This window comes from Ochotona curzoniae, unplaced genomic scaffold (assembly GCF_017591425.1).
Source record: "Ochotona curzoniae isolate NIBS_2020 unplaced genomic scaffold, NIBS_Ocur_1.0 scaffold_1852, whole genome shotgun sequence".
NCBI lineage: Eukaryota > Metazoa > Chordata > Mammalia > Lagomorpha > Ochotonidae > Ochotona > Ochotona curzoniae.
In genome coordinates this window covers 1305167-1326211 of record NW_024467087.1, presented here as the reverse complement: position 1 = coordinate 1326211, position 21045 = coordinate 1305167, and the positions used below count along the sequence as shown (strand labels likewise).

The 21045-nt window shown below is 51.7% G+C and overlaps 2 protein-coding genes across 13 annotated transcripts in view; one reads left to right on the top strand and one right to left on the bottom strand.

Annotated features, from left to right (window-relative positions):
* Positions 1-8545, top strand: part of MTMR1 (myotubularin related protein 1) — a 50886-nt gene extending 42341 nt beyond the window's left edge. For all 3 annotated transcript variants that reach the window (XM_041000132.1, XM_041000131.1, XM_041000129.1), the window contains 3 exons: positions 500-613; positions 2767-2943; positions 6587-8545. In XM_041000132.1, the coding sequence (XP_040856066.1) occupies positions 500-613; positions 2767-2943; positions 6587-6751 (456 nt within the window). In that variant the 3' untranslated portion in view covers positions 6752-8545. The remainder of the gene's footprint in view (positions 1-499; positions 614-2766; positions 2944-6586) is intronic.
* A 1153-nt stretch (positions 8546-9698) lies between these two features.
* Positions 9699-21045, bottom strand: part of CD99L2 (CD99 molecule like 2) — an 84225-nt gene continuing 72878 nt past the window's right edge. For 9 of the 10 annotated variants that reach the window (XM_041000141.1, XM_041000142.1, XM_041000140.1 and 6 more), the window contains 4 exons: positions 16069-16107; positions 15543-15662; positions 12248-12313; positions 9699-11317 (listed from right to left, as the gene is read on the bottom strand). In XM_041000141.1, the coding sequence (XP_040856075.1) occupies positions 11253-11317; positions 12248-12313; positions 15543-15662; positions 16069-16107 (290 nt within the window). In that variant the 3' untranslated portion in view covers positions 9699-11252. Of the gene's footprint in view, positions 11318-12247; positions 12314-13559; positions 13578-15542; positions 15663-16068; positions 16108-21045 lie in introns of all 10 variants that reach the window. The other variant, XM_041000143.1, reaches the window with a different exon arrangement.

Below are 21045 nucleotides of genomic sequence, written 5' to 3'. Positions count from 1 at the left end.
CACACACAAACTGGCAGTACAGGATTTTTGCATAAGTTCTTCTGGAGTGTTGGTGCTTTCTGGGCAGAAGCAGCTACTGCAAATGGCTGAGGCACGATCGTTGGTGTATAAGCATCTAACCATTGTTTTGTTAGTCGAGTTTCACACCACAACACCCTTTGAGCATGCATGGCAGGCTTGGCCACACATGAGTGGGTGTTGATGTGCTGCTTCCGGTGGGCACTGCCTGTGGTAAGCTCCCTGTCCCCCACACTGTCAGGCTGACAGTGGAAGCTGCAGGAAGTTTCTTAGGCAATGGGGAATACCAACATGATTTGTTGCTTTTTGTTACTTCTCAGCAGATATGCCAGCTTAGACTTGAACTAAGATTCTCACGGACTGCAAGTCCCTTTTCATCTTGGATTTTTCCAAGCTTCAGTTTATCTGTCTTTTACAAACACACACACACATACACAAACTGCTTTCTTTTAAGCCTTATTTTTTTTCTTCTCCATTTCAGTTTCCTTCAGCATTTGAGTTTAATGAACTATTCTTGATTACAATTTTGGATCACCTTTATAGCTGTCTCTTTGGAACCTTTCTGTGCAACTGTGAACAGCAGCGATTCCAAGAGGTCAGTATGTTGTAGGGCAAATGACCTTTATCCACCGTGTTTGCAACCACAGGCTTCCGATTTGCACACACAGCCTCATTAGAGATCTCCTGGGCATAGGAGCTGAGTCTAAACATGAAATCCATCTGCTGCTTCATCTACAGATCACATAGCCCGAAGGCAGTTTTATGGAGAATGCATGTTCACTACGTTTGTGCATGAAACAAAGTTTTCATGCTATAGACTGTCAGCTCCCTGCGTCTCTCTGCAAATGGCAGCACTGGTCACCTAGGTGCTGGGCAGTGTGCAAAGGCATCATCTCCACAGCCTGCTTTCCCTCACCTGGCTGCCATATCCACTCCGCACTGACCACTGCTGGCCCTGACCCTTTCTTAACCACTCCATTGCTACAGTCCTTGTTCAGACCCTGTCACTTCACAGTTAGACCAAGGAAGACACCCAGGAAGGGCTGCCAGGCTTCATCTCTGACAGCCCCCAAATGAGATCCATCTAGTGCCCCTTCATTGCATTTAGGACAGAGTTCACACTCCTACAGACCCAGCGTGATGGTGCTGTGTGAATTGTTTTTAAAGAAAATTTTTCTTGTTTGAAAAGCAGAGAGAGAAAATGAGAGATCTTTCCTCTACTGTGTCACTCATCAAGTGGTCACAACAGTTGGACTGAGCCAAACTGAAGCCAGGGGCTTAGGAATCAGTCTGAGTCTCCCATGTGGGTGGCAGGGTTTCAGCTGCTGGAGTGGTCACCATCGCGTGCTGCCCCCTCGAGTGCTCATTCGCAGGAATGCTGATTGGATGCAGAGCTGCCACTTGAACCCCGGCCTTGCAGCATCCCGAGCTCCCTGTGAATTACTTGGCCAAAATGTTCACATTCCTGCCCACTTAAAAATCAGTTTTAAAATGTTTAGAGGCAGACAGGCGAGACAGAGCTTACGTCCGTTGGTTTACTACCACCAAAGACTGCGGCAGTCAGGGCTGAGCCAAGCCGGAGCCAGAGCCAAGAACTCAATTCAGATTTCTCATGAACCATCCATTGCCTCCTGGGGTAAATTGCAGCATTACAGCAGCTGGAATGAGGAGCACATCTGGGACTCAAGACCAGGCACTCAGATGGGAGTTGTGAGGATCCCAACCAGTGTCTTAACAGCTAAGCCAAAGGCCTGCTCCTGGCCATTCTTACATTGGCTCATTTCTTTTTTGTTGAGTTCCTTATAGACTCATGTTATATACATATCAAATCTTTTAATATCAAATCTTAAGAAACTACTGCTTAACCCAAGGGCATAGAGATTTGGTGCTATATTTTCTTCTGAGAGTTTTATAGTTTTGCTGCTTACATTTAGGTCTGTGATCCATTTGCAGTTAATCTTTGTATGTGCTGTGCAGTAAGGCTGCAACTTGGGTCTGTGTTGGCCACGTAGTTGTCTCAGCTGCGTTTGCTGCAAAGAATCTTTCCCCCATTGCATTTTCCTGTCTAGCCAGATCCCCATTGAGAATCAGTTGGCCATAAATGTGAGAGTTCATTTTTTCTCTCTGTTCTATTGATCTGTGTGTCTGTGCTTACGCCAGCACCACTGGTATCAATTACCATAGCTTTGTAGCATGTTTTGAAATTGCAGAGAGCCAGTCCTACTTTTCTCTGCTGCACAGTTATTTTGGCTCTTACAGTGTATAAAAATGACAAGGTCATAACAGAATGCTCCTGTGTTTAGATAACTTGTGGGAAACACAGCCTTGAGATCAGCAGAGTGGCAGAAACTCCCCATGGCCTCACTTGTTTTTGAACAGTGAGCTCCATGCATTGTTTACCTGCCTGCACATTTGGGTGTGTTCAGTGTTGACTGTCTGAAGCTGCTCCAGCTTGCCACCACTATATGTTTCTCTGTAGATAGCCAAGGTTTTCTAGTGAGAGAACCCTTAACTGTCTACTATACCCACAGTTCTAATTTTAAGGGTCACAAAAAGCAGACTTAAAACCAGACTAGATATTCTCAGTAGGCTCACCTGTGCGTGTGAGTTTACATTACACCTGCCCACAGTCAGCATGTGTTGCCTAGCTTCGACAGGAGGGTTGGGCTTAGCAATATTCATGAATTTTTCAGTGTGTGAATTCGCTTGAATAGTAACTTTTAAAGCAATGTATTTATTGTTTTTCAGGATATACATACAAAGACTATTTCTCTGTGGTCTTATATCAATAGCCAGCTAGATGAATTTTCTAACCCCTTCTTCGTGAATTATGAAAACCATGTGTTATATCCTGTTGCTAGCCTGAGTCACTTGGAATTATGGGTCAACTATTATGTACGATGGAATCCACGGATGAGACCACAGGTATGGTTGGTTTTTTTTCCCCCACAGAAGCCTGTATTCCTTTCCAGGTAAATATAGTCTTTTGCTCTTGCCTGTCACTGTTGAATTTTGTATTCATGTTCTAGCAGTTTTGATGACTTCCTGGTACTATTACAAGTCTTACTACTACGTATCTTCTGATGAAGGTACAAAAATGCCATCTGTTAGTTTGGCTGTTGGTCATAGGTCATACAAGCTGCTGATATGTGGAGGTGTTGTGGGTGGAGCAGGTGCAAAGCTGGTGAAACGCGTATCAAGCGTATAGTTTTAGACTCTGGTAACAGAGGGCATGTGCTGAGTGAGGGGACAGACACCCCTTTGAAGAAGGAGTCCCATTTCCCCTCCCAGCACACTTTTCACTGTTACACTTTCTGAGATTAAAAGGAACTTGGAGAACATGCAGAGCAAAGGCCTGTTCGCCAAACTTGCATTTGCCCTCCGCGCTCCGTGGCCGATAGCTGGCTGCCACGTCAGGCACTGCCAGTCCACCTTCCTGAAGGGCTCCACTGTCCGCTGCTGCTTCATGAACTATGGCTCCATGCTGTTCACCTCTTTTCCCCCAGGTAACCAGCAGATGGCTGGTTCTGGATGGGGAGAAAATGGATGCAGGTAGTCCCTCCCCTCTGTGGCCAGATCATTTTCTGCAGAGATTTTTCTTAAGTGGTATATGGTTTCGCCATTGGTCCATCAGGTGCACTGCAAAGGCTTTGATGAACTTCATTAGCTGGGATCTGGAACCCTGCCCTTGCTCTGGGCCCTCCTCCAGCAGCCCCTGTTCCATGCCTCTCTTCATGATCTTCAGTTCCTCAACCACCACTAACCAGAGGGAAGGCCAAGCCGGCCACAGTCCCTCTCTTGTCCCCGCCAGGCCAAAAGCCTCCCGCAGACTCAGCTGCCGGATCCAGCCTCCTTCACAGCAGCGTGTTCAGCCCCCGAGGCAGCTGCTTTGTGATTCCTTCCTGTACTCTCTGCTCCCCACATTGGCCTCCTCTTTGCTAGTCCCTGCAGCATCCTATGCTCTTGACCCTCTTAGAGTGGCAGGTGTGTCTGCCACAGCCAGTGTTCAGGAAGCACAGTCCTGGTCCTCCCAGAGCCGGCCCCTGCCCTCATCCGCCTCTTTTTTTCCTCCCGGGTCGATGTTCCTCAGCCCACATCAAGCCCTGCAGGAGCCTGAAGTGTGGGATTGCTGCCAGTACCTCCATTGGAGTCCCAATTCCCAGAATGTGCTCCTTTCCAACCCCACCTCTGGAAGTTCAGCTAAGAATAAGCACAGAGGTCCCAGGAGCGCTTCTTTGCAGGCAGCAGAGCCAGCATGCGCTAGAAGCAGCTTCCTTCTCACTGTTAGCGTCTCTGCCAAGTTGTTCTGCCCTGGGTGACTTGTGTTTTCGCCTGGTTTTAGGAACAGGGAAGATGGGCAGTGGCACGGGGAGTCACGGCTGTGCATCACTTACGTCCCAGTTAGCGAGTGCTGTTTGGTAGTGGGAAGCCCAAGAGCACAGTGCCTTGGAGTGGCCCAGAAGAATGCTGGCGCTGCGGAGCAGCTGCGGCCCTGAGTGCCCATTCTTCCTACTGCACACAGTGCTCTCTGCTGGGCTACCAGCCCCACACACAACACCCACTCTGACAGCCATGGTGAAGGTGAAGGCAGGACCCATAGATTTCCTAAAACCTACCGACTGCACAGATATATGCTCAGGTGCAGATGGATTTGAGCTGCCTGAGACCTTGCTGCCTGGTGCCTGCAGAGAAAGATGCCTCCAGGAGGACCCAGATGTGGCTCTGACAGTGACTTGCTGATGTGAGACAAACCCCTGAGCCTCAGACCTCATGGGGCTTGCGAGGGAGCCACGAACCCCAGCTGGCCATAGGAGAGCTTTTCACACACTCTGTACTGTACCCTATGGTACACAGGGCGGAAAACAAACACTGCACGTGGCCATAGCTTTTATTAATCCAGCAAACACGTCGGCCACTTCTATGGTGCTGAGCAATGAGTATTTGGAACCCTGGTGACACTGGTGCCTAGTGGGAGTCTGCACTTTGCCTCTAGGTTTATCTGACAAGGCTAGGTGTACTAGAGAGCTCACTCCAGCAGCATCAAGGTGGGTGGGCAGGGTGTGTGGCTGGAAGATGAGCAAGCTGGGGTGCGGCTTGGCGGTGGCACCCGGGGGAAGCAGAGGAGGACAAGCCTGCTGGATTGGCTGGGCGGGGTCCCCCAGGGGCATCCTGCTCAGCCACCCCCCAAATTCCGATTGCTTGGAGACGGAGTAACACTTGGGCTGGTAGCGGGGATTTTCCTGAACATATCCGATCTTGAGTCCTCGGGCTTTCCTATTCTGTCAGAATGCTTTATTTCTCGCTAATGAAAGTGGATGATGCTGTAGCATGCTGCCTGCACGTAGGAGCGGTGCATGTGGGCAGCCCTGGCTGGGAAGCTACGTCTCCATGCAGAGCAGCCTGATGGCCTTCCTCCATTACACTGCTCTCCGAGGAAAATAGCGCCCAGGCCGGGTGGGGGTGGGGGGCCGGTTCCTTGCTGGTGCTGCTCTCTGGAGTCAGTCTTTACTCTGAGGACCTGACACTGACAGCTTGCAGAAGGGAGGGGCAGCCAAGTGTGCAGCGCTCAGCCTGGGCACCCTGTTCTGGAGGCACATGGCTCTCAGGATTGCATTGCGGTGTAGCTCGGAGTCTGTGAAGGAGAAGAGGCAGTGGCTGGCGAGAGGAGAGCTGGAGGCAGCGTGGGGTCAGACCAGGCCTGAAGCCTTATAGCAAGACGTTAATTCCAGTGTAGGGGCAAGATGATCTGCTGGTGGCCCCTGTGGAGTCACATGGTGTAGACCTGGCTGAGGGCCGTGGCCTGGAGCTGGCCTGAGCACTTGTGCTGGGGAACAATGGGACTCCTCAGACCGCTCGCCATAGCCCTGCAGCCATTGGCTGCTGAGCTGCCCGCCTTCTTGGTCTGGGCCCAGCCTGAGCGCTTCACAGGAGATGAGCTGGTAGTGTACCTGGGTGTCCCATGTACCCCAGGGGAAAAGCCTGTGCATCCTCACCCCCCACCCCGCTTGAGCCGTTCAAGGAGCACAGTGGGCTTTGCTCTGAGGCTTGGCTCCAGATCCCAGCTTCCTGCTAACGTACAGCCTGGCTCGAGGAATCGTGTCCCTGCAACCCCCATGAGAACTGGATGGAGTTGCAGGCTCCTGGCTTCAGTCTGGCTCCAGCGGGCATTGGAAGAGTGAACCAGGGAGTGAAGGATCTTTCAAATAAAATCTAGTCTCAGTGAGGCCCTGTGCAGTGCTGCTGGGCGTGTGGCTTGTGCCCCCAGTACGGCTGCCCAGCCCTGGGGCTTGTGTGGGCCCCTGCTGCACTGGATGCTCCCAGCTTCAAGTTGGAGCAAGTGGCAATGGTACACGAGGCTCTTCAATGAGCAGAAGTGCTCAGAAGCCCTCAGATCAGAGCTGATGGAGACGGGCAGAGGGCTGCCCAAGGCCCCTGTGCTGAGCTCTGCCCTGTGGCTGAGGAGCACCTCTGAGCAGAGGAGCCTCGGGTGGCCTGGGAGCCTGGGGTTGGGCGGGTTGTGCTGGCGCCCTGATGCCCAGCTAACATGCTACTCTCTGCTCTCCACCAGACGCCCATCCACCAGACCCTCAAGGAGCTGCTGGCTGTTAGGGCAGAGCTGCAGAAGCGCGTGGAGGACCTGCAGCGGGAGGTGGCCACGCGTGCCATCTCGTCCTCATCGGAGCGGGGCTCCTCACCGTCGCACACGGCCACCCCGATGCACACCTCAGTGTGACAGGCAAGCAAGGCTCAGGGGAGGGCCTGCCGGTGCCTGGTAGTTTTAAGCCTACGCCCAGGGACCATATACGTGTGGCTAGACGCCAGCTTCCGTAGACAGCAAGTGTTTGTTGTATGCACAGCCTGTTACCCTCCTGTCAGTGGTGTCACCGGGGCCTGCCTTCCTCTAGCCCAGGCAGCTTAGAATAATTGGGATGCAGGACAGAGGCTCCAGGGAGTCTCCTCGCCTTTGCTTCTGAGTGCCACGCCTCACCAGATGGACGTGCGCCACAGGGCTGCCCTGGGCATCCCGACCCTGCAGGGAAATCCTTGTAGGGCAGGCAGCCCCCGCCACCTCTGCCAGTGACCTTCGTGCCAGAGGGCCCCTGTTGTAGCTACTGATATGTACAGATGAGGTATTTTTGGACAAGAGAAACATGCCTTTATTTTCCTACGTCCTTTTTCTGGGTATCGTCACGTGAGGAGACTGCTGCTTACCTGTGTGACGTGAGCTTGTTTCCAGCAAACCTCATGCTGACTTCTCTGTGGTACATTTGAACCAAGGTTTGTCCTCACTTACCTGGTACTTGCTCCTGAGGTGTCCCAGTCCACTGATGGGGTCTGCAGGAACTAGGCCCACCTGGTGCTCTGGCCCTGCTAGGGGACGCCAAGGGCTCCGGCGGCTCCGCACAGGCACTGGTACCCTCCTGGGAGTCCCAGGCCCATCCTTGGCATAAAAGCAAATGCACTTTCAACCCTTCTAGGTTGTGTGAAATAGTAGAAGTTGTATTCATGGTCCCTGCGACCTGGTTTACTCACACGACTGCCCACCTGTATTTTCAGGCAAGCCTGTGCCGTGGCTTCCATTAAAGCAAGCACAGGTCCCTGGGGTTGGCCTTGGGAGCCAGCCTCGGTGAGGCGAGCCTCTGCTCTGCACCGTCGCTCAGTGACTTCGGGCTTGGTGACTGCATGGGGCCCTGCAGAAGGCAAGCAGCTGCCACGCGGTTCTGCGCCACAGCCGGGGTGAGGCGTGGCCACTTGCGCCCTGTTGGTGCATGTTGCCACTGCTAGTGTCACAGGGTCACCAGCTTGTGTCCAATTCCTGGATGCCATGCACCCTCCAACATGCTGATCTTTTGAAAATGTTAAGAGTTTTTTTTTTTTTTTTTTAACAGCCAACTACCTTAAAGAATAGAGCTTTTTTCAACTTGGAACCTTCTGATAACTTATAGAAAATTCCTGTTCCTTAAGATAACAAGTATTTGTAGTAATTTGATAAAATCCTCTACATTTTTACCATCTGGGGAATTTGTTTCTGTGTCAGTTTCTCTGATATTAGCTTTGATTTACAATCCCAACATGCCTGAATAAACTGGACTGTGGATTGGTACACTAATGCTTCTCATGGAAGAACAACTTCCCTTGCCCCCTCCCGAAAAACTTGATCCCCCAGCTGCACTGAACTGGTGAAGGACAGGGCCAGTGAGGTTTGGATAGACCTGTGGAGGCCACAAGGGCCGCTCGGTAAGGTCAGCAGACAAGGTGGCGAGCAAGTGCCCAGCCAGGACCGTCCGACAGCAGGATCCCTCGAGATCCCCTGAGCTGCTCAAGGGGCACAGCAGCCCACTTTTCTTTGTTCCTCACAGAGCTGTGAGCACAGTTCTGTTTGCTAAGCAATTCATTCTCTTATTTAAGTGTACTAGAACACAAAACCTTCATGGTTCAGGTTTTTAAAAACTGGTACAATACTGTGTGTGCCTCATCTGATGCACTGTATTTTAATCTGTAATTAAATTTCTATGTTTGCTCTGTGGCTTTCTTCTTGGGGTCTTTCTTTAAGTGTTCCCGAAGACCAGTAATAAAAACAACACAGATCGCCTGTTTGTGGACGTCACCTGTGCTTGGCACATAGTAAAGCGCCTATGTCATTTATGCCAAGTCGAGGTTTTTCACCCAGACAGGCTAGGCACTCTGACTTTAAGCTTAATTGCTCTTTGACAATAACCTAGAGAAAATACAGAAGCCTTTTGGGAAAGGGCCTGGGCCAGCCAGGAGGCAGGGTGCTGGGTCTTCCTTGTGCCGGTGTGTTATCGCCCCCTGCAGGTCACACTCTGAAGGGCCTGGGATCCCTTGTGGCTGAGGGATCCCCGCTGAGGGAGCCCAGGGCCAATTGGAGAACACTTGGTAGGTTTCCCTTCCCAGCAGTGATGGAGAAGGCCAGGAGGTCCACTGCCAGGCCCCTCAGCAAAGGAAAATCACACTGTGGCCTTGGCTTTGAGGACTTCAAAAAAGGCCCCTGACCTCAATGTGGAGCCCCAAATGCTGCCCAAGGGTTGCACTTTTTGTCCCAGCTAAGCCCACGATCCAGGCGCCTCTTGTGCTCAGATTTGCCTGCACACAACTAGAATGCATGCTGCTTACAGGATGGCTCTGGCGAGGAAGAGCAGCTGGTGTGCCAGCGCCGCCCATTGCTTCTGTGGGCAGACCCCTTGGAGAGGACGCAGGGCTGTTGCAGGCAGGAACTAGACGTGCTGGGCAACCCGTGACCTCTCCCCTTTACACAGCTCCTGTACAGGGGCTCTGTCAGCAGCCTTATTCAGAGGAGAGCACTGAGGTCGGCACCACATAACTGAGGAACAAAGCGGATCTGTGTAATGCAGACACTGGCACACAGAAGAATGCATGGACCACTGTGCTCAGCCTGCACATGGTCTGCAGGGAACTGGGATGACCCACGCCCACCAAGCCACCACCTCTGACTCACCTGGGCTAGACCCTAGCTGTCCTGTGTGATCCTTGGCCTGGAGGCTTTGACAAGTGACACCTGCTGAGCAAGAGAGAAAGCCCAGGGCTCTCCTGGGCACTTTGCCTGGTACCCAGGCTGTGGCCTTCATGCAGAAGACACAGACAACACACAGTAGAATGGGGGCCCTTTGACTTGACGAAAGGCAGTGCTATGGAGAAAGTGTCTTCACAGAGCATTTATTAGACATCACAGCTACAGGGTTCCAAGGTCATTGCCATCACACAGGCTTTACCACAACTCAACCTTTCTAGGTAATAACAGGTCATGGGTGCAAAAATTCTCCATAGCTACCTCCAGCTCTGCAATGGCCAGCGATAGGTTCATAAGCCCTCTATGTCATTGGCATCAGGGAAGGACAAGGTTGACAGTGGTCTGGCTAGCAAAGGCAGGAGGCCCTGGAAATGGGCAGATCTTACAGACAGCTTCTATGGTCATGGATCTGCAGCATAGCCAGCTGCCATCCTCCTCCTTCACAATACTCCCTGTCAGGGCCAGGGGGCTGGTGCTCCAGGGTCATGGGCACACAGTGAGCAGGCACCTACAGGGTGCGATGCCACACCGCCCCCCCCCCACCTGCAACTGGGAATGGGGTTTTTAACCGCCAAGCTCACAGAGGTGCCAACCTAGCCCAGGACTCACATAGAATTATCGTGCTGTTTGAAGAGGCCCATGGGGTTTGAAAGCGGGGTCTGGCCTGCCTGGTCACATCAGAAGTGCGTTCTGACTTGGCAAGGCAGCACACGGGATCTACACATGCAGCCTGGTCTCTGGACAGCAGTTTTGTGGGATGGTCACACGCTCAGTCTTGATACCTGTAGCTTATGATCCCAGAGATCAGAGACAGGCTGAAAGGGGAACAGCTGCTCCCACCCAATAGCCAATTCTTTTCCAACCCAGAAGTGATATGCAACAATAATCCTGCCAGCCTTAAGACCATACTGCCCCCTTTTGGATGAGAAGCTGCAAGTCACAGCTTCCTGTGCAACCAAAAGGTGCCTACACTCTCCTAGCAGAAGTATGGTGAGATGCATTTTATACTTAAGGAATGGAGAAGCCTACACTCCAAGTAGCTTTCCAGGAAGCCCAACAGTATAAAACCTGGCATTGGAAGACGGCAACTGAACCACCAGCCTGTGTGTGGCATGTGTGTGGTACTGCTTGGTGCCATCTCACTTGCTCCCTGCGGGGGCTCCAAAGGAAGAAATTGGGTGCTAGCTGGGCCCCTACTGAGAGTTCTTGGAGGCCACAGCCAGAGGCTGCCTCATGGCAGCCAGCGGGCACTGGGAGCCACCGCAGCCAGCACGCAGCAGGACCACAGCACACTGGGTTCAAACTCTTCTGAGTGGAAATGCTGTCCTGCTGTGACATCATCCCCAGCCATCTTGTTGCCCATCCCCATGTTTTGCCCTTCCTGCCCCCACCCCTGGAACTCACTGAGCCCGGCTCCAGGGCACCTGTGACCTGGCAGCTTGTGAGGCTGCTGCTGGCCTGGTGGCAGAGTCACGCTTTGAGTTTCGGCACCAAGTCCCTCCGGAGTTCCTGTGGCAAGGCAGAAACCAAACTGGCGAGCACCTGGAGCTCCTCTGGAAACAGCAGGACAAGAAGCCATGACAGGGCGAAGACAGCACAGCGGCTGTGGTTCCAAGGCAATCGGCTGCAGGCTCACAAGCAGTGGCACCCTTTGCTGGCTTCGTGCGTCGCTGCTGGGGGTGCCTCAGATGCGGGGTGGCCCTGGGGGCGGGGGCTCAGCAGACTGTGTTGGAACGGCCTTGTACTGCACTAGAGAGAGAGAAGATGCTCCTCAGAAGGCACAGTGGCAGAACTGAGCCCCTGCTGGGAACAGAAGCTCCTTTCCCTGCCTACTCTGTCTAGGCTCTGGGGCAGCGAAGCTGGTCCTGGGCCACCCTCTTAGGGCCCTGGAGATGAGAGGAGGATGATACACAGCTTGGCCACCACTTCCTCACCTGGAAAGATGGGCATGCTGCTGGCACAACTGCTGAAAGCACCTCTCCAACTGATGTGAAAGGCCACAGACACAGGTGAGAGATCTCCCTACTGCTGCCCTTCCTGGTGTTCACAATGAACCTGGCTGACCTAGGCTGAAATTGGCAACCACTTTAGGTCTCCCACGTGAGTGGGTGGCAGGGCCCAAACATCTGGGTAACCCCTGTGGTGTGGCTAGTAAAGCCGCTGCCTGCGACGGCAGAATCTCCCATAGGCATTAGTTCATGGCCCAGCTGCTCCACTCCCCTCCATGTCCCTACTAATATACCTGGACAGGCAGTGGAGGATGGCTCAAGTGCTTGGGCCCCTGCACCCATGTGGGAGACCCTGTTGCAACTGCTGGCTTTAAATCGGTCCAACCCTGGGTGTCACAGGCATTTAGTGAGTGAACCAGCAGATCTCTAACTTTGCCTTCCAAACCCAAACATACATCCACACATCCATCCATCCATCCATCCATCCATCCATCCATCCATCCATTCTTGTCCACAGAGACCAGGACCAGGGCGTGTGGTAGCAATGCTCAGGAACTGAGCCTGGCCTCCTGCAACTGGGATGCTGGCTGAGCAGAGAGCAGGACAGGGCCATCTGGGCTCCCACAGCCTCAGGCTACACATTCTAGAAGCAAACACCTGGGTTCCCCCCAGCTCCCTTGGCACAAATCTAGGACATTTTTAGTGAGGGACAGGGACAGGAGGTCCTCACCTTGGGGCTCCTCACATGCCACCGCTTCCAGGTTCTCCCCCTTCACATAGTCTGCATTGAGCCCCTCTGCAAAGGACAAAGTGGCGAGTCACCAACAGACACAGACCCAAGAGCTCCTCACTGGGCCTTCAGGTATGGGAAAGAGAAAACAAAAAGCAGCATGGGCCAATCCCCCTCCCCCACCAGCACATGTCCTTCTGGAATTACCCAGGAGTTTCCACCATCATCCTCAGGAAACACAAGGTCATGCAGCAAGGGGCCCCACATCCTCAGCCCCTGAAGCAGCCACCAGGGTGACAGCTAGTGGCAGCAGGAACCCCCAGTGGCACCATTCAGTGCCATCCATGAGCCCACGGGTGGCTCAGGGAGGCAGAGGGAGCCAGGAGCTGCATGAGGCACTAATGGATGCAGGTGACAGAGGAGCAAGTGGCTGCGCAGGACTCACTGGAGATGCCAATCCAGCCACCTGTTTCCCAGCAGCCCCATCAGAGGCCCACTGCTTAAGCTCTGTATACAGGCTCCGTCCCCACCCATTTCCAGGATGGCTTTGGAGAGCAGAGTGCCTTCATGCTGACCCTGATAGGGACTGTCATCCAAGGACGTGGACTGGACCCCAACGCTGCCACTCATCAGAGAGGAGTCATGGAGCTCACCCTACAGAGCCTGGCAACACATGGCCCTGAGCCTCTGAACAAACCAGGCCATAGTCCCAGTGGACTTGACTGCCAGTCCCAATGGACCTGACCACCAAACTGAAGCACTCCACTGTCCTGGGTTACAGGCCCCTGAATACCACCTGCTGTTTTGGTGGCTGCTGGACATAAGGGGGAAGCCAGAGTCACCTGTGAAAAAAAGTGCTGGTATTGCTTCTTGGCAGGGGTGGCTGCCAAGGGGCAAGGCAGATGATGGAAGTTGGAAGCTCATGTGTGGGAGCCAGAAGATGCAGCACCGCCCCACTGCCCGCTGGGTGTGCACCACTCCGCCTTCTTCCTATAGGTAGTCCTCTGGGTGTGCCTCAGGGATGACCACCAGGGGTGCCTGAGCCTCCATCACAGGCCCCTACCTCATGCATCCTGGACACCAGTCACCTGTGGCCTGGCACAGGACTGGAACACCCTGTCCTCACACAGGCAGTGGCAGTGGGGAAAACCTCAGATGGTTGTGGTTGCAGCCATGTTGGCCAGGGCCAGGCGAAGGAAGGGGCATGAAGAGTGGTGAGGAGAGCAGCAAGGGGGTGGGGCATGGGTACAGAATGAGGTGAATGTGGAGGCAGAAGCACGAGGAAGATGAATAAATCAAAGCACGCTGTTACCTTGACCTTCCGCTGCATCTGAAGGCAAGACACAGAGCTTAGAACCCCAGAGCAAGATCTTGGCCACTGGCAACAAATACCACGGGTTTCCCAAGAGAGGCCCTGCCTGACTCTTGGCACTAAAGGCAGACAGATGAGGCTAAGGGTCCCTGAGGTGCGTGCCCCTTTGACCACAGCAGAGGCTGAGAGCACCAGAGGGCCAGGGTGTCAGAGACGGGCAGTCCTGTCATCACCTGTCACCTTCTGGCGCTTCTGGGTCTGGCTTCCTAGACAGCCATGCAGCTTCAGTGGCTGAGGCCTCCTCCAGGCAGAGGCTCTGGGGAAAGATGGGATAACGTCCGGAGTGCAGAGGCACGCAAGGTATTCCTCCCGACTCAGGCACAGGCTAGGTGCCAAGGCACACAGCCTTTAGGGTCCCATACTGAGAAGCGCTTTGGGAGCAGGGAGGGGCAGGAGCCCCATACAGAGCTGGTGGTGGCCAATGGCTGCCTGGGGCTGCGGATGAGGCCAGCAGGGGGCGCTATGGCAGCACACACAGGGGACGCCAGCCAGGAGGGTGAGGGCAGGAGCAGGAGGGACATCAGCAAAGGCTGTGTGCCACAGGGCACCTTTGCAGCAGCACTGGTGGCTGCACAGAGGGCTACAGACGTGCTCAGAGCCTAACCACACAGCCTGTGAATTCCAGGGGCAAGGTGGGGCCCGAGCAGCAGGAATCATGGCCTCTGGGCCCTTTGACATAGCTCCTACTGGAAGAGGGTGTGGTGTGAGGGAAACTGAGGCAGGCAGCAAGTAGCACAAACCATTCAGATGTGAAGAGACCATCCAGGGCCTGGACAGATAGGGGCCATGGCAGTGGTCACAGAGAGGCAGGGCTCAGGAGGGCACCTTCACAGGTCCCACAAGTCCCCAGATGACACAACACATTGACTCAAGGTTGGGGCCACAGACTCCGGGAAATTAAGGCCAAGCTGCCCCCTCTGCCTGCTGAGCACCTTGCAAAGCCTCACCTCTGTTTGCTTCAGGAAGCGAGTCTGAAGATCATTTCTTTTCCCGTGCCCTGTGTCCCATTTCACAGACAGCGCTGAGGCGCTCAGCCCAATGAAGAGACAGTCCTCGGCACCAGTGACAGAGCGCCAGGGCAGCTCAGCAGAGGCCAAGGGCAGAGGCAGACGCCCAGGGCAGCTGAGCCACGTGGAGCAAGGAGAGGGAAGAGGAAAACCAGGGCGGGACCACAGCATGCTACTTCAACAAAAGAGCTGCCAGCCTTGAACCAGGGACACACCTGACTCAGGAAACAGTGACATGCCAACAAGGTGCTTACGACAGTGACAAGCTGGGCCGGCTGCTGCCCTCCACAGTCACCCCAAAGGGCTCCGTGACAAGGGGCACCAGTGGGCTTCTCGGGCGGGATGCCACCAAAAACCATTCAATGTCTCCACAGCTTCTAGGCTAACAGGTATATCACGAGGTGAAGGTGATCCACATTTTTAAAGTGTTCAAGGCAAGAACGACCCTGTTCTGTCTCCATTTCCTGGCTCACTGGGGGAGGGGCTGGGGTACCCAGAGTGACCTCTCGGGCTCTGCAAGGTGACACAGCTAAAATGCAAGAGCCTTGGGCCAGCCAGCATCGTCGAAGGCCCCATGGCCCCTTGGGAGATCCATGCTCCCGGGCCTGTCCAGGACCCGTCTTAGTCACTGGTCCCGAAGAAATCTGAGCCCGGGAGCTTGGAGCCAGACCAAGGTCACCGAGCCCAGCGCACTCCCTATCCAAGGTCCTTCTGCTCTGAGTTCAGCCTAACTCTTCCCCAAGAGTTCCAAAATGGCAAGCCATGCCCATTCCTCCCCCGCCCCCCAGGACACAGGAAGTCTCCCTCATGAGGGGCTCCCCATCTCTAGCAGGCTGGGAAGGAGCCCAAGTCTTGCCCACCCCTTTCTGTGGCAGGCTCTCCTGGAGAAGCTTGGGGGACAAGTGGCTGCACTTACGCTGAATGCTGAAGCAGAACTTCTTCTGCTGGTAGGAGATGTAGCTGGACACAGCACCGATGAGAGCCATGGCCAGCGCACTGGCCACACCGGCGATGGTGCCTGTCTCCACTGACATGCCTGTGCAGAGAAGAGGGGGAGAAAGGGGGAGAGTCACGCAGCTCTGCTCAGGAGCTGCTTCTCCCGCAGCAGCTGGCCTAGCTGCTTCAGACGCCCACAACACTGAGCTGCTACAAGAAGGCCCCACATCCAAGGCAAGGACACCGTGTTCTGAACTGGCAGAGGGGTTCTCATCTTGCAGAAGGACTTCTGTTCTGACCTGTGTGAATGGGGCACAGGAATTCGGTACAATCCCCTCTCCTCCCTCAGGACCAGGATCTTCCGGATAGTTGCTGCAGACACCACACCCCGCTGCCATGGGCCTTGCTGCTCATTCTCCAAACAGGGAGCCTCCTCTGAGAACAGAGTCGGCCCGTGTCCCTGCTCCTGTCACTTTCCAAGAGAAATCTCAGGTTGGACCACCTACCAGATCCAGGGTCATCACTGCTGCCGTAGCCACCATCACCTGGAGAAAGGACACAACGCATTGAACATTTACAGTGACTACTCAGCACAGTGATAAGCCCAATAGCACCGCTGTGACATACCACCCAGGTCACCTCCCATGGGCTTCTGTGAGGCTGCGGCAAGGCCAGCCTCCCCACACATGCCCCTGCAAAGCCCAGGCTTCCTGATGAAGTTTCACTCAGTGGCAGCTACCATGCTCACAGCACATGCTACACCTGGGATCTGGGGGCTCAGCATTCCCTCCTGTCTTTTGGTCATTCCACAGGGTAGCTGCTCTTTGCATCCCCAGAGGCTGGCAGTAAAGGAGCTTGATGGCAGCTGACAGAGGTATGACACAGCTAGGAAAGTCTGGTTCCAAATGACACCATTTAGGATTCCCTTTATCTCCTGCCTCAATAATGGTGGGAACACACAGTTGGGCTCACAATTGTGCATCCACTAATTGGAAATCCAAAATGCTTTGAAAGATCAGAGGTGGAGAACAGAGGAATGGTGACTGGGAGTGGGGAGTCGGGGGAGGTTGGCTGCAGTCATCACAGGCAACAAGAAAAGTCCTTGCGATGCCAGAGCTGATTTGTACCTTAATCACGGTGCTCGTCCTATCAGCCTAGACACGTGGTTAAACTGCAAAGTGCTCAACACACACACTCAGGTTCCAACAAGCAACTGGCATCATTTCAGGACATCGATCAACTTCAAGTCTGTTCCTTATGTCACCTTTCTCTTCCCAAGGCCTACCACTTACTCTGGAGAAAAACTGTAATCTTGGGGAAAGTGCCCTAGGGTGCTAACAGCAGCCAAACAGCTCTGAACTTCCTTCACTGGAGAGAGTCACCCCTTGGGGTTTTATGAAGTGTCAGTTCACAGACTACAAAGTCATCATCCAAGGCTGGTGGTGGTAATGCGGGAAGCTGTGCATGTGTGCAACCAGAGGAATAACAGGATGGCAACTTTGGGCTCTGTAGTTTTTAATCCAGTCTGCCACAAACCCGGCCCTTATGCACACCAATGGGAACTGCAGGCTAGCCAGGGCAACCCCCAGTAACCCCCACCAGACCTGCCCCTAGCTCCCATTCCTGTGTGTATCAGCATGTGCAGCAACCTAGTTCAGCCTATTCCATATCCCATCTGGATTTCATACATACCCATGGGTGCTGCAGCCTAGCTTAGCCTGACCTACCTGCAGACCCAGCACAGACACATGCTGATGGGTGCTGAGTCCTTATCCAGCCCAGTGCTAGCTCTCATGCTCACCAGTGGGAGCAGCAGCCCAATGGGAGTGCCCACAGTTTCCCTGCCAGGCCTGCGCCCAGCCCAGATCTTAAGTGTGCTGGTGGTGCTCCAACCCAGTCTGGCATGGCCTGCCCCACGCCCCACCCCTGTACGTCTCAGCACTTGTCAGTGGATGCTGCAGCCTAGCCTGGGCCAGCCCACCCCCAATCTCAACTGTCACCAGTGGGTGCTGCAGCCTATCCATACTCAGTCTTCTCCCATCCTTGGTTCTCATGTGAACCAGCAGGTGAAGTAGCCTAGCCTGGTGCAACCCACACCAGTGGGTGCTACAGTTTTCACATCTAGAACATCCTATTTCTTGGCGAGTTGTAAACACGGAGTATGGAAAAAGGGCTAAAGAGATTGCTCAGGTGCTTCTGTTTAAAGGCACTAACCCTATGAGGACCCCATTCTCATAGCCTCATTTACCCCTAATTCCCTCCAAAGACCCTGCCTCCAAAGACATTACACTGGAGATTATGTTTCAGCACTGAGTTCTAAAGGTGCACACTGAGCTCACAAGAGGGCCCAGATTATTTTCAGACTGAACTCAAGGACAGTTAAAATCAGAGGAAAATGTTTTCTTCAAAGACGCAGTATGGAGAAGGGACAAAAAAATGTGTGCTTGCATGCTCATGCTCATTCTCTCTCTCTCTCTGTCTCTCTCTCTCTCTCTCTCTCTCAGGAGACTTTGATCAGGGCTGTGAGGAAGGGGGATGCACAGGCGGGGGTGGAGGGGAGATGCCTGCCTTCGGGAAGGCCAGAATGAAAGGTGTGAACAAGACAAAGTCTTCTGCTGGGACAGAGTACGAAGCACACGCACTGCATAGAAGTGGCAGCAGTTCTGAAGAGAAGGAGGCAGGGCAAGGGGCTGAGGGCCTTAGAGGAGAGGGCAGGGCCCTTCAGTGTATCTAAAGAGGTGGGCACTAGGCACCTGCTTCAGGAGGAGTCAGAATTCGAATGGGTAGAGAAAAAGAAAGCATCGTACACAGCGGCACAGCCAAGGCATTAGGAATACACCTACCAGCCTTTTCACATGCTGGAGAGATAGGAACCTGCTGGTCTGGGACTGACAGGCTGCATCAGCAAACTTATTTCTAGATAGTGGGGGAGTGCTGAAGAAACTACTGTTGCTGTTACTACTTCTTTAAAATGTGCCATCCAAAATCTGCACAGAACGGCTGTAAACATTGTACAGTGAACACTCATGTTCCCATCGACCAGGTTCCGCAACAATTTACATCATTCACTTTATCCTGTATCCATCCATCAGTCCTTCTAATTTAGGTGATGCATTTCAAACTTACCAACATCTACATACTTCAATGTGTACTAACTAGAGTGTTGCATTTGTTTATGATCGCTTTAAACTGAAATCTGTACACAGTAAAATACACAAAATTTTTAAATTTTATGATTCAGTTCCATAGGCTATGGGATTTCCCCTTCCCTACATCTTTCCCCCCCACTGACTTTCCCTATATTATTACAATAGTATAGTCATTCATAATCTGTGAAAAATCTATCATTCTGCTATTTAAGAGTATCTTGACATTATGGGCGTGGACAATGGCAGAGAACCCAGCATCTATTGTCAAATATATCATACTCTGGTTTCTCTTCAGATCGTATAAATCTTTCGCCTTTTAAAAACATATCTTAACAGTTTCGTTGGGAGTCCATCTTTGTCTGGAAGTAGAGATGCATACTGCATTGTATCCTCACATCTGGATATGATAGTCTCCATCACACAGGTACTATACATCCCCTTACATGAAAAACCGTAAAACAAAATCAGCAACGGGAAGAAAAATAGAAAATTGACAGCAACATGCTACTGAATGATCAATGTGTCACTGAAGAAATGAAAGAGAATCAAAAACCTTCCTGAAGAAAATAATGCTATTTAATCTATGTGTCACTGAGAAATAAGAAAAAACTTTTTTGAAGAAATTAAAAACAAAAATTCGAGAACTCATAAGATGTAACAAAAATAGTTTTGAAAGAAACATCTGTAACATTTGGTGCTTACAAAAAATCAAAATATCTCAAATAATAATGCATTCAAGGACTTCCAGTAAAGAAAAAATGAACAGAAAGCAAGAAATTATTAAAATCTCAGCAAAAATAAATTGAATTAAAACTAAAAAACTACAAATTGCAACAAGAAAGCCATTTTTAAAGAAGATGAGCAAAACAAGCTTTTAGCCAGACCAGCAAAGAAACGCAAGAGAGGAGAAATCAAGTAAAATTAGAGATGGAAAAGAAAAGCTCCTAAGAAACTAGTAAGGTGACTTCTTTTTTGCTGAGTGGATCCTTTATTATGTGGTATCCTCTTCATCTCTTTTAATATTTTTCACATCAAAGTCTATATTATCTGAAATAAGATAGCTACACCAACTTGTCTTTCTTTTCCAGCAGCCTGGAATATCTTTTTCCATCTTTTCACTTTCAGTTTCTGCATATCACTGTTGGTGAGCTGTGTCTCCTGCAGGCAAAAGAGAGATAGGCTTTGATTTTTGATCCAATCTGCTAATCTATAGCATTTGATTGATTAGTTTAAGCCATTTACATTTAGGGTTAATATCAACAGGTAGTAATTTGGTCTTCTCTTTTTTTTTTTTTTCGCCCATTTTTATCATTATGTTAGCCTGGGTTACGTATACAAAAAGTTTACACACATACACACTCACTTCAAAATAGCAAATCAAACCAATCCTCAAAATACAAACTCATCTCAAAGGGGACAGTTTTCTCCTGAGAGGTGGCAGAGCCGAGCGAGTGAGGCCCAGATGTGTGCAGACCGAGGCACTGGAGATCACCCAGGCCCGTTCAAGGTCAGATGGCGCTCCAGGACTGCCGAGTCATCAAGTGTCCAGGGAGGGAAGCGGTCTCAGGGAGATGGGATCTCACTCTGGATTGAGTCAACTAGACCATAAACTTGTAAGAAAAAATGTATTTCTAGCTCCAATGAGTACTCAATTTCTTAAAAAGCGGTCTTGTCTTTTTTTTTTTTTTTTTAAGATTTAGTTTGTTTTCTGGCTCTTCATTTAAGGGGGTGTATAGTAGCTGTGTAATGGAAACTGTCATATCTAGTAACATGTCATTTAACTTCATTGCATTGTAAATTTTTATTTTTCTTTCTACTGTTGACTTTGTACCATGACTTTTCATTTGAGTGGATATCCTGTAGCTGTGAAATGGAGACTAACATCCAGATGCGAGGATGCAGTGTGGTATGCATTTCTACTTCCAGATCAAAGATGGACTTACAATGAAACTGTTTACTATATCTTGACAATAGGATTCTGGACTCTCTGCCATTGTCTATGCCCGCAATGATGGACATATGACTGAGTATGAAGAACTATATTAGTAATGAAATAAAGGAACTGGGGGGGGAGGGATTTTGGGAGGGGATAAGGGACTATGGAACTGTATCATAAAATGATAGCAATAATAATAAAATGTAAAAAAAAAAAAAGATTTAGTTTTTACAATAAAGTCAGATCCACAAAGAGAAAGAGAAACAGGGCCCAGCTCCATGGCCTAGTAGCCAAAGTAGTGAACACGCCGGCATCCCATATGGGTGCTGGTTCAGGTAATCCTGGCAGCCCCACTTCCCATCCAGCTCCCTGCTTGTGGCCTGGGAAAGCAGTGGAAG